Raw genomic sequence first — 12,349 nt, 5'->3', positions numbered from 1 at the left:
GTGGGCTGTTTTTCATTTGAGACAGTCTATCTTTTCCTTACATCAGTGAATCTGTCTGTGGTTGACAGGAATGAAACATTTCAGGTGGTATTTCATTCAACCCACCATAAGGATGTCTACAGACACACACACACACACACACCACAAAATCCCTTACACACACATTATCCTCCACTCTTTGTATAAAATGAGATATATCGGATTCACATTTTGGCATGTGTAAAGTATGCTATTTTCCATTTTCGAAAGTTACAGTACTCCTTGAGAAAGCACTTCTCAATGAAGAATGTGCAAATCACTATAAAATTAAAATACCTTCTACCTAAAACAGCCTGTAAAGTATGTTGTACCAGAAAGTGTTTATATCTGTCTGCTGTCTTTAATCAAATGACAACCTCATAATGTTTCCTTCTTGCCTTCTATGTTAGTACTGTAGATAAATGGAGGGAATGCACCAGTTGCAAATGTTGCTTTACTAGCCTGATAATTGCTTTCTTTCTCAGTTTTAGTACTGCCTCATAATTTTCCATCTACACTCCTCATTTTCAGCATACTTCAGTAGCATCACGACTTAATGGCTTCTATTCTCCTCTTGGCTGAACTGTCATTGTCTGTGTTTCACTTCTGCACAGGACCACACTCTGGGAAAATACATTTAGAAAAGACTTCCTGATATTTAAATTTTTGTTCAATGTTAAAAAATTCTCTTTTTCGGAAATGGTTTTATACGTATTGCTAGTTTGTATTTTATGTGCTCTCTATTTTAATGTTCATCACTTCTTTTGCTATCCAAATGACAAAACTCATGTGCTAGTTTCAGTGTCCTATTTCCTAATTTAACTCCCTCAGCCTTAACTGTTTTAATTCTACTGCATTCTTACTGTCATTTTACTTTAGTTGCTGATTGTCTTTCAACCACTTTTCAAGACATTATTCATTCCATTCAACTGCTCTTTCAAGACTCTGACAGAATTATTATGTCATCAAGAAATCTCAAAGATTTTATTGGTTTCCTTTCCAGTGTACAGATTGAATAACATAATGGGACTGTCTACAACTGTCTCACTCTCTTGTCAATTTCTACTTCCCTTTTCTTTCTTTTTACTCTTGGTAATAGCAGTTTGGTTTTTGTATAACTTGCAGAAAATATTTTTGCCCACTTTATTTTATTCCTACTACTTTCAGCACTTCAAGGAGGATATTGTAGTCAACATTGTCAAAAGCTTTTTTAAATCTACAAAAGATATTCCTTTCTTCAGTCTATCTTCTAAAAATCTTCGGTTCAAGAATGGTGCATATGTTCATCCATTTCTGGAATACAAAACAATGACTTAACCTTAAATAAGAGGAAAAAACCAACAGTACCTGTTTCCTCATAATCAGAAAGTCCAATAGTACCAATCTGAAAGTGCAAGATGAGATTATAGCATGTATGTCAAACAAAACTTGTGGGAATGTTTGTAGACTTCCAACTAAAGTGGGATGAGTTCGCTATCATACTGGAAAAAAGAAATGCTATGGCATATTATGCACTTCAAACAATAGCTCATATTCTAGTGTGACATACTTTGCATATACCCATTCCATAATTAATTACATCATAAAGTCATAGGGTGTCAATTAGTTTTCAAAGTACAAAAAAGAGCTATAATTCATTTGTAATAGCCCATTCCACTAACCTTTGACTGGCTGTTCATTTGTAATCTGCACATTGAGTGTGACCATATATATACACATACATACAGGGTGAAGAAAACTTGTGCCAAGAAATTTTAACCCTGGATAGCTGATGCTAGTAAGAACCAAAATTACTGATGTTATGTAGGTTGACATTGCACCATTTTTAAACTATGGAAACATGGCACCACGCACTCCGATTGATCATGGGATTGCCCTGTTGCCATTAGTCGGTTGACTGGCAGTGCTGTGGTTGTCAGTTCACACATACAAACTTCCTTCACCCCGTGACTGCCCCAGCGTGATATGCACATGTGTCAAATAGGTCTTGCTGTTTGTCTTCATCTCGCATTAGAGGCATTTACATGCAGGCTTCACTTCGGAGCACATACAAGTTACCTGCAATTTAGTCATGCAGTAAGTATAGCGGCACAGTATTCGTTTGAAGAACGACGACGTATGGTTTTTGTTTATGTACTGGCCGACGGTAATTGCGCATGAAGCTCGACGGTTGTATGAGGAAAGGTACCCAGCAAGATGTCACCCAGACCTCCAAACATTTACAGCAATTCACTGACGACTTGGCAAAACAGGCTCATTAGTGGGATATGAGGGTGATGCTGGAAGACCTCAAACATGACGGGATGCTACATTTGAAGAGACTGTTCTCAAGCGGTTGGACATGACATGGGGGGGTCACTCATCGGTTAGTCTGGGAGATTTTGAGGGATGACGGCCGGCATCCATTTAATTTTCACCCTGACCAAGACCTAAATTATGTGGCGGACTATGAACACAGGCTAGGGTTATGCCAGTGACTTCTGTGACGTGTTGCACAACTTCTCCTCCATTGTGTTGTTTATCGACAAGTGCACTGTCCATTGGGATGGCCTTTACAACACTCGAAACGTTCATTACTGGGCGAGGGGAAATCCTCATGTCACGTACCTCCACAAACAGCAGGAACGATTTTTGCTCAACATTTGGGTAGGCACTGTGGGTGACCATCTAATTGGGCTGGTCCATTTACCTCCTCGACTTACCAGGGCAAATTACCTTCACTTTTTGCAAAAAACTCCAGCTGTCCTGCTGGAAGGTGCATGTGGTTGCAGCATGATGTGATGCCCACACATAACAGTCGTGCTGTGCATGGATATTTAAATGAACTCTTCGACAGCCAGGTAATTGGCACAGGTGCTCATAGGACATGGCCTCCGCGGTCACCAGACCTCACACCACCGGACTTTTTCCTGTGGGGATTCATTGAGGTTCTAGTTCACCCACCCGGACACGAACCACCTAGAGACAAAGAGGAATTAATGGATCGCATTCAACATGCCACCAATCACATTAGGGCAATGCCAGGAGGCTTTGAAAGAGTTTGGCAAAAGATCATTCGACATTACCAAGCTTACGTCACATCAGAGGGTCGCCAGTTCGAGCACCTGCTTTAAGCAAACAATGTCCTAGCTACAAAAAAGGCCCTTTTCAGGACTGACACAATTTGTATGATACTTTCTGTACGTGAACTAACAGTTGTTGATGGGTTTTTCCCCAGTATGCCTTATCATGAAACTACAATGGATGTGTTGGGATCCTGGTGGATTTGCCCCTGGAGTGGAAGGGTGATGCACTACCACCGAGCATGCGGGCTGCCTTGGATACATCGCAGTCTCCGGCAGACAAAGCATTCCTGGTCATGCATTGCCCATGCATCTGGCAACAGGGGAATCCCACGTCCAATTGGAGCGTGTGGTGCCAAGTTTCCGTAGTTTAAAAATTGTGTGTTGTCTACCTACACAACATTAGTAATTTTGGTTCCTATTGGCATTGGCTGTCCAGAGTTAAAATTTCATGATGCAATTTTTTTCCACCCTTTATATGTGTGTGACTTTAACCTTGTGATGTGTTTTATCAATGGTGTCCTGTTGTTCCAATTTTAATCACATGTATGACATCTGCACTCAGATGTACAAAAGTACAATGTTGAGAGTGTGCTCTATGTACAATACATACAAGGGACCAGTAAGATAATATTTACATTCACAAATATTTGATGTTACAGACAACAAATGTATAGAATAATTTATGCCATCCGGCATAATTTTGTGTCCTGTTTAGCACTGCTTTTAACATAAACTAATTATTGATGTACTAAAGAACTAACATTTGTTTATGAAAAAAAGATACTCTCAAAGAGGGTACTTCAAAATGATCTAACATCAAATTTGTGTGATAGTGGAAAAACTGAACCAGAAACTGATAATTGCAGGAAGTATGGGAGCATTCAGAAATAATCATAAAAAAAGTCTTAGGAGTGCAGACAACACTGACTTCTTTAAAAGCACAGTTTCACTCAGTTTGTTTTTCAAACAAACATTTTTAAGAAAAACGTTGACCAATACCCAACTGATAAGTTAACACACGAATGTGGTGTGAGGTGCAGCACCTTTACATCCCAGTAGGAAAAAAGTGCGACCCAGAATAGTCTTCCACACAGTTTCCTAAAGTCATATACAAAAATTCTATAAGAGACCAAAATTGAAAATCAATTTTATAGCTTTAAGAAGCAATAAAAACAATTAAATTAGAGCTGCCGTAATGCTGAGGAGTACGTAAACATATATACAAATTACTGAGACAAATTTTCAGCTTAGACAATTAACTGCTATGATCAAGAGCTACTGTACAACAAAATAGTGATAAGGTCCACACAGACATTTAACATGACAGGAGATATATTGTATTTATACATTTGTGTGTATTTAAACTATGCGTACATTATGTATTTGTGTGTATTTAAACTGTAGTTCCAAGTCAGGTTGTTTAGGGGTCCCCCCCTGACTGTGACATATTTTTTTCAAATTTTATGTGCTGGTTTGCTTAACTATTGGAGAAAGATATATGGTATAAATTCGTAACTCACAAATGGTGATACTTGATAAATAGGAATGTCTTGGTTGAAGAGCAACACAGTGCCTCAGTGATATTTTTAAAAATGTTGTCGAAGTTTGGCATGCTGTATTTCAGTTAATAATTTTGGTAAATCTGTAAAATATGGCAAGATGACTGAAAAGTTTTCAATTTGCATATTCTGTAGGTTTTAAGCCGTCTGATTCTCTGTTTTTACCCAGTCAACATTCAGAGTTACCACTAAATTTTATTGCCACTGAATTTTCACTAGTTTAAGATGCTTGATCTCTTCTTGTGGTATAATTTGGCAGCTTTCTTTATGTGAATTGGTTGTTCAGTAACATGTATACAACAACTGCAAGTATTATCAGTTTTGAGTACATAATATTTTTATATATATGAGGCTCAAGCTTGCTGGGGAAAGAAGTTGTCACTAAAGTAAGTGACTTTTAAATTGAGTAATTGTAAAATCACCTATTTGAATCTGAAGATTTATTCTGTAACTTCCAACTTTTTTGAACTACCTTACAGAAAGGAAAAATGTAACAAACTGTCAATAATTTAATCAGATTTTATTTTTGCAGGCAACATTTTGTATTGTTGCTTTGAAATCCTAATGAATTCAGCATGTGAAGATGACCTGCCATTGTGTATCGTTGATAGTTTGGAGGCTTAAAGTCACCATTTGCTAACCTATAATTTCAGCAAAGGAACACAAAATGCTGGAGATGTTTCTCTTGAACAAAATAAACTGTTACTGAGTACAGTTCTGCATGAGATTCAGTAATAAATCTACAATTTGAATCTCTGCAAAGACCAAGCTGTAATAGAATTTCAAAGAAGTAGCAACAAATTCGAAAAAAATAGACAAATTAATGAAACTCTGGCAATTATTTTTTCCAGGCTCAGGTCCCTTAAATGGTATGAATTCTGGTGCTCTTTTTTGAAATATTTATTATTGATAGTTTACCTGATGGTCAATGTGTTTTCCTAAGGCTGATTCTCAGCTTCATCACTTGAAGTGGTATGTGAAAACTTAACTAGCATTTTCAGTTCTCTTAGAGCTTCTCAGTTTAAAATTCGGAGTGTCAGTAATAGTAATCTAAAACAATGTGTTAAACACAACGATAATCAGCTGTAAGGCAATGAAATGGCATATGATGCTGGCTTTGACTCTAGTGTGTTACAACAGCCAACAGTTAATTTAAACAGAAGTGTGTGAAATGCTCTGGCATACAGAGCAGCCAAGCTACCAGAGATACACTGTGGCAGCCCTTCTTCGATTGCTGAATCCATCACAGTTTCAAACCAACAGTTCAAAAGCTCACCTGTGAAAATAAAATTGGATAATTTTTTTAACAAACAATTGTTTTTTTCCACTTGTAAAATGATTCAAAATAGTTGAAAAATTGCAAAATAATGCATATGATTCATTTTGAATTTATGGCATAACGAATTTGTACATCCATATACTATTGCTTCCCAAAAAATAGAATGGTCTTAGAAGATGATGCTCCAAAATAGTGTTTTGCATGGAAACTTATAATATTATGCCCTGCCCGCAACATAATAACATACTTTTTTTTTTTCTATCAAAGTATTAAGATTTAACGATATAATTTCAGCACTAAGGAATGAACTGCGCTGGAAGTCAGCGAATATGTATGCCCAGAATAATGTGAGCAGCGTATCATTATTTTGCTCTATGTAAGAATATGCACCTGTCTTTTCTTGCTTCTCTTGTTCTTCTTTAATTTCATGCCTTTCCAACAGCATCTTGCGCTATCAGGTTCCTATTTTCTTCCATTTTGTTCAAATGAACTAAACTTTTATTTCTGTTAGGAATTTATTTAATCATTCCATTATCGCCAATTGCGACTACTGATAGGATCTTATTATGAATACTTTATTCTTTCACTCCAGAGTTGAGCTAAGATTATTGTAATTTCCAAGTATTTCACCAAAATAAGGCATAATTCTTTGTTATTTTCAAAACTGTGAGAATTATTCACAGAATGTTAGATTTCAGTACAAAAAATTTATTTTGTTAAATAATAATTGATTAACATTTCTACTTTCATATCGTAGTAGCAATCACAAATTCCCAATTTATAAATGTTATAGATGTTTTTTTACTACATTTTTTCCTTACGATGCCAATGCGGCACTCAATATATTAAATTAAATCATTCTGAAACTCTCACGAGGCAAGAAGCTAGTTGGAAATTTCCTTGAGATTACAAAAACACAAATTAAATGCTTTTCAGCATGCTACAAATCTACTGACCTTCACTTCAAGCAATAAAACATAGGAAAGAGTAGAGTAAACTAAGAAGTGAAGTGAAGTGATCATCTTAGGCATTCGATAGTATTGTGTGCATTTTCTGATAAAAATAATTTTTGTTCCAAAAACTAAAAAGTGGCATGTGTGTAATACTTAATTAATTTACCTTTAGTTAATGAAAGTGATACCTCTAATTAATCCACATACTAATAGTTGTGTGTGATATTTAAGAAATAAAAATAACCAGTCTCATGCTCATATTTAAAAATAAAAAATCAAGAATAATTGAAGAAATTCTGCTTGATAATTACAAAATGCTAATTTTTCTGAATTACTGTAAGAACTTAAGATTTTGTCAATCTGCTATTTAGAGACATAATTAGTTTGAAATATTTATTCAATTACTGAATTATTACAAATATATCAGTATACTTAAGCTTATTTTACATCCATTACAATTTACACTAGCCGAAGCATAAATTTCCATAATACCAGAATCATATCTACCCATATTTATAAAATACCGTAGTTAAAACTTTAGTATAAACTTTATTAGGCGGTTCTAGACCTACAGGGAATAAAGCAGGATAGAGAATTTTTATAATTTTTAGAGAAAAGAGTGTTCTCTTAAGTGATGGACATAACAAGTATGGATCAGATGTCCTTTTTGAGAGAGAAATGTTTAAAAGTAAATAATTTTTGTGATAATTTTTTTCTTCCATCAGCTTTAGCCTAATACCTCTCCAAAACTATGCACACAAAAATGATAATACTTGCAGTTGTTATAAGCAGCCTACCAGACAACAATAGCACAAAATGAAAACTACTGAAGACATGAAGCTACCTAAACTTGGAAATTTTCTTTTTAACACAATTTATTAACAATTTTTGATGCCACTTATAGCAAAGATAGGGACTCAAATGCCATAAAACTTACATAATGCACAGAATGCAAGCCGTTCAATCATATGATTAAATTTTAAATCTTTGCCATCCCTCTTTACTGAAATACAGCTTTACAAACTTGACCAACATTTTAGAAATGACACACTTCACTTAAGAAGCTCCTATTAATATTTGTGACATAAAAATTTGTATCTCTTTCTTTGATTGTTTAGCAAATTTCCAGACAAAATTTGAATAAAATTGAGATAGTCCATTGGAGAACTTCTCTAAAATTAGACCCCTTGACCTAGAGTAAAAAAATACAAAAATAAAATAAATATGAATAAAATAGCAATAACATCTAACCAAGTATGGATTGCAGTGAGGTGTAAGATAAAACAAATAAAACATCACTGTCTTATTACGATTTCTGTGTAAATTGAGTAACATAAGGTGGTGGCGTTTAGAAATTGGTAGAGAAATTCCAGAATGAAACAATGAAAACAATTTCAGAATGAAAGTGTCAGTAGGCAGCAGATTATATGTATATTGTGGTGGAAGTTCCTAACACATTAAAACTTGAACCCATAACTTTGTAGCAGGCAATGTACAATCAATGTAGCCATGTCTCTTGGCCACAGGTTGCCTATAACCTCTCTGTTTTGACAAATTCCACACATGCTGTCTAGTATATCTTGCTGGAAAAATTTTCCTTTTCCATTACATTTTTTAAAATTAATGTGTGTGTGTGTGTGGGGGGGGGGGGGGGGAGGGGGGTAGTAGTCCTTAATTCAATAACCAATAAACTCTTAAGGATTCCTGGAGTAAGTTTTCTTGTCACCTGTTTGCTGTTTGACTTCCAAGTGTGGACATTTCATAATGTGATTAACATTTTCTCTCTTTGAAATTACACCACTTTAGTGTCTCCTTATCCCAATAAATTGTTCCAGTTTTTCTGAGTATGTAAATACTGTCATGTTTGGAAATATTTTTGCTGTTATTCTCATAAGTTATTAGAAAGTATTACTCTTACAGTTTTCAATATACTACACAAATATTATCTATGTTAATATTCTCTTTAATAATTAGTTGAACAAAATTACACCATTAATTTCTTCAAAGCATTCATTTACAACTTGTTTAATTCTGTCATAGGACACCCTTAAACAGTATGTTTTACGGAGGTACAACACTGAATGATGCGACGCAACATAAGAAGCATCTGTCGATTCCTGCTGTCGGCTGCTGCAACAGTGGTGCTGACAGTGTTGGTTTTTAGACTCATTCGTCAGAATGAAATCATGGCACCCAGACTCGAAGCTCATGGTGCAGAGCCACTGCCGCCGCAGGCTCAACTTTTGGTGGTGAGTATGTGTTGGGCTTTACTGCTGGTCTGTTTTTATGGGCCAAATTTCTTTTGTTTATATAAATATGTGGTGATGGTATTTGGGGGATATACTTAATTTATTTGCATGTTTTACTGCAGGTCCTACAGTTAAACTCTCCAAACAAATGTTTGTTTGTGTGTTACTGGTCTAGGGGCTAACGTCGTTGACAATTTATTCAGTCCTGGGTTACATGGAAACCATGTACAATACATTTTCCTGCTGTGTCTGTTTATCATAACTGATGATATATGGAGTAAGAATGATACTACAACTGCTCAACACCACTGGTTGTTGATCGGATTGAAATTTATGGATCCTTGGGGCCTTTTGGATTGTTAACTGTCCTATAGTTTTGAATCAAGAACCACACATGCCATGATAAAACTAAAGGCAATAAAAACGCTAAATTAAAACCAGTCTCCTAAATTGTCTGTTGAACTCCTCCTAAAATAAAAAAGAAGTATGCTATTTTATGGAATTTCTTTTTGAAAAATTGTCTCTGAAATTCAGATGCATCTTATACAAGAAATTAATATAAAAATGTACAGTGTTTGATTTAAAATTCCCATCAGCCTTAAAAATGGCCACATATTTGATGGCAGGGGAAACCTCTCCCAGCTCTCCCCCCTCTCCCCGCTCTCCCACCTCTCCCACCTCTCCCCCTCTCCCCGGCAACATTGCAACATTGGATGAGAGAGGAATGGAGCAAATGGATGATGGGTGAAACCCAACATAAATTCGCACTGAAGTGAACTTTATATTGACCTACAGTCAATTAACTGTGTCAGATGGTAAAAAGTTGTGGTCTAGAGAGAGAGAAGACATTATTGTTAAATCTTTCAATAAGTGTGGCATAAGTAATGCTCTCAATGACAGTGAAGATAGTCTTATATACGAAGTGGATAACAGTCATGATGAAGGGGGAAGTTCGTATGATGATTTTCAGGGATTTTAAAGGTCAGTTTGGTTTTATAAACTAGTAGTTTTTTTAGTTTGGCTTTGCAATCTAATGGTAAAAATATGATTTTTTTTAAAAATCGCTTAAAAACTAAGGTGTGTCTTACAGTCCGTAGTGTATTATAATCCGTAGCGTCTTATAGTCCGTAAAATACAGTATTCTGGAAGTCAAATAATGCACCTAGTGTGCACTGATATTGTCAAGGCAATAAAGACCGTAAATTAAAACTACAGTCCCCCAAATTATCTGTTGAATTCATCCAAAAAACTGTATTCTGGAGGTCAAATAATGTATCTAGTGTGAACTGATATTGTCAACAAGAGCATCTGCCACACTTCTGTTGTCCTTGCAGGACGAGGGCATGCCAATCAACCACTGTTTCATTTTGTGCCGTCAGTATCATTGGACAGTAGTGTTGGAGGGCCGTGTCTCAACATACAGCTTCCCCAGCCGCTGATATGATAGGAACTCTACTTTTACGGAAGGTAAACAATATCTGATGGCTTCCGAATTTAAATATTAAAAATGCAGGAAGTGGAATGATTAAAGTAATGATTATTATGCCAGACAATTTGGTCTACACCTATTTGGCATATGGAATGTGAAAAAAAAACTATTTACTTATCAGTTGTGAAGAAAAGGAACCCTAAAAGTGTGGAAATTGCAGAATAGTAGCTTTGATAGCACATGCAAGAAAGGTTCTCTTAAAAATCATCCAGGGTTGACTAAAACCCTTCATTGATAGAGAGTTACCAAGGGAACAAGCAGGGTTCAGAAAAGTAGAGGTGCCGGGGACCAAGTAACAAACATGAGACTGATCATTAGAAAAAATAGAGAAAATATACACTAGTCTTATTTATATGCTTCATAGAATACAGCAAAGCCTTTGACTACATAAGTCGCTCAAAAGTATTGGAAGTACTAGGTTTTATAGGAATGCCAGTGCAACTTATACAGATAAGCAGAAATCTGCACAAGAGCCAAGAAGCAACAGTAACACTACAGCAAGAATTTATAGAAACTTTTAGGATAGAGAAGGGAGTCAGACAGGGGTGTATACTATATCCATTTATTTTCAATCTGTGTGGTGAGTATGTAATGAAAACTTCAGATCTAACAGATAAAAACTACAATTAAAATTGTGGGACATTTGACCAACAATTAGGATATGTGGATGAGACAACAGGCAGTAAAGAAGGCAAAGTATACTAGAAAAAATGTAAAAAATAAAGTGAAAAGGTTAGCCCAAGACTTAATTTGAAGTAATTCTAAAATTTTATTTTTCGTGCCTACATATGTATTTCTCAGCATAGTCACCCTAACATGAATACATTTCTCCCAGTGAGAGACTGTCACTGTAGAATGTTTGACTTGTCAGTGGAACCACTTCACCTCTGCTTGTGCTGCTTCATCACTATCAAAACGAAGTCCTTGAAAGTGTTCTTTAAGTTTTGGAAACTCATGAAAATTGAAGGGGGCCAGATTGGGACTGTGTGGAGGATGATCGGTGACAGTGAACCGAATGTGTCAGATTGTTGCACATGTCACAGCGCTCCTGTCATGCTGAAGGAGATGGTGCTGTATGTCTGGGTGAACTCTTCAAATTTGAAACTCGAATACAGCATGTCGTTTCACATGCACTGACATAGCTATGTTACACATCATCATGTTACATACTACAATTTGGAGCCCTGTAGTGGCAGAGAGCTGCAAATATATGGATATGTAAACATGAAGAATAAATTTAAAAACCTTGAAGAGTTTTCACATAAAGTAATTGGAGGCATTAATTTCAGCTCACTCTCATATATAAGTGTTCAAAGAGTGACTTTTGTTATTTAGTAGCTTATTGGAAATAGATGATTCCATTTGAAGTACTGGTCAAACTTCACAGGAGATGAGCCCCCTAGAAAGAAGATAGAAGATAGTGGGGGGGGGGGGGGAGGAGAGACATACTCCAGATAAGCAACCCAGTAATTTCAGATCAGTACCCATCAGCATCAGAATCACACGAAATTCCTGTCTGAGATATTGTCAGATACATAAGACAGTATCTCACTTCTCAACTATTGACATGCAAACAGACTGCTGGGAAATCGAAGCTGACGAAGTTGGCTGGGAAAAGACTACCTTCATAACTCCTGACTGCCTCTGAGTTGAAAGTTACACCATTTGTACTGTGTAATGCTCCAGCCACCTTCAAATGTATGATGGACAATTTACTTCAACACTGTAACCCTGTGG

General features: G+C 36.0%; 1 protein-coding gene across 1 annotated transcript in view; it reads left to right on the top strand.

Annotated features, from left to right (window-relative positions):
* Positions 1–12,349, top strand: part of LOC124804651 (N-acetylgalactosaminyltransferase 6) — a 170,342-nt gene that overhangs the window by 32,143 nt on the left and 125,850 nt on the right. The window contains exon 2 of the mRNA XM_047264875.1: positions 8,915–9,123. Coding sequence (XP_047120831.1) covers positions 8,956–9,123 — 168 coding nt within the window. The 5' untranslated portion in view covers positions 8,915–8,955. The remainder of the gene's footprint in view (positions 1–8,914; positions 9,124–12,349) is intronic.

Source organism: Schistocerca piceifrons, chromosome 7, assembly GCF_021461385.2.
Source record: "Schistocerca piceifrons isolate TAMUIC-IGC-003096 chromosome 7, iqSchPice1.1, whole genome shotgun sequence".
NCBI classification, from domain to species: domain Eukaryota; kingdom Metazoa; phylum Arthropoda; class Insecta; order Orthoptera; family Acrididae; genus Schistocerca; species Schistocerca piceifrons.
Note: the sequence above shows the minus strand (reverse complement) of the source record. Positions and strands in the feature narration are given on the sequence as shown.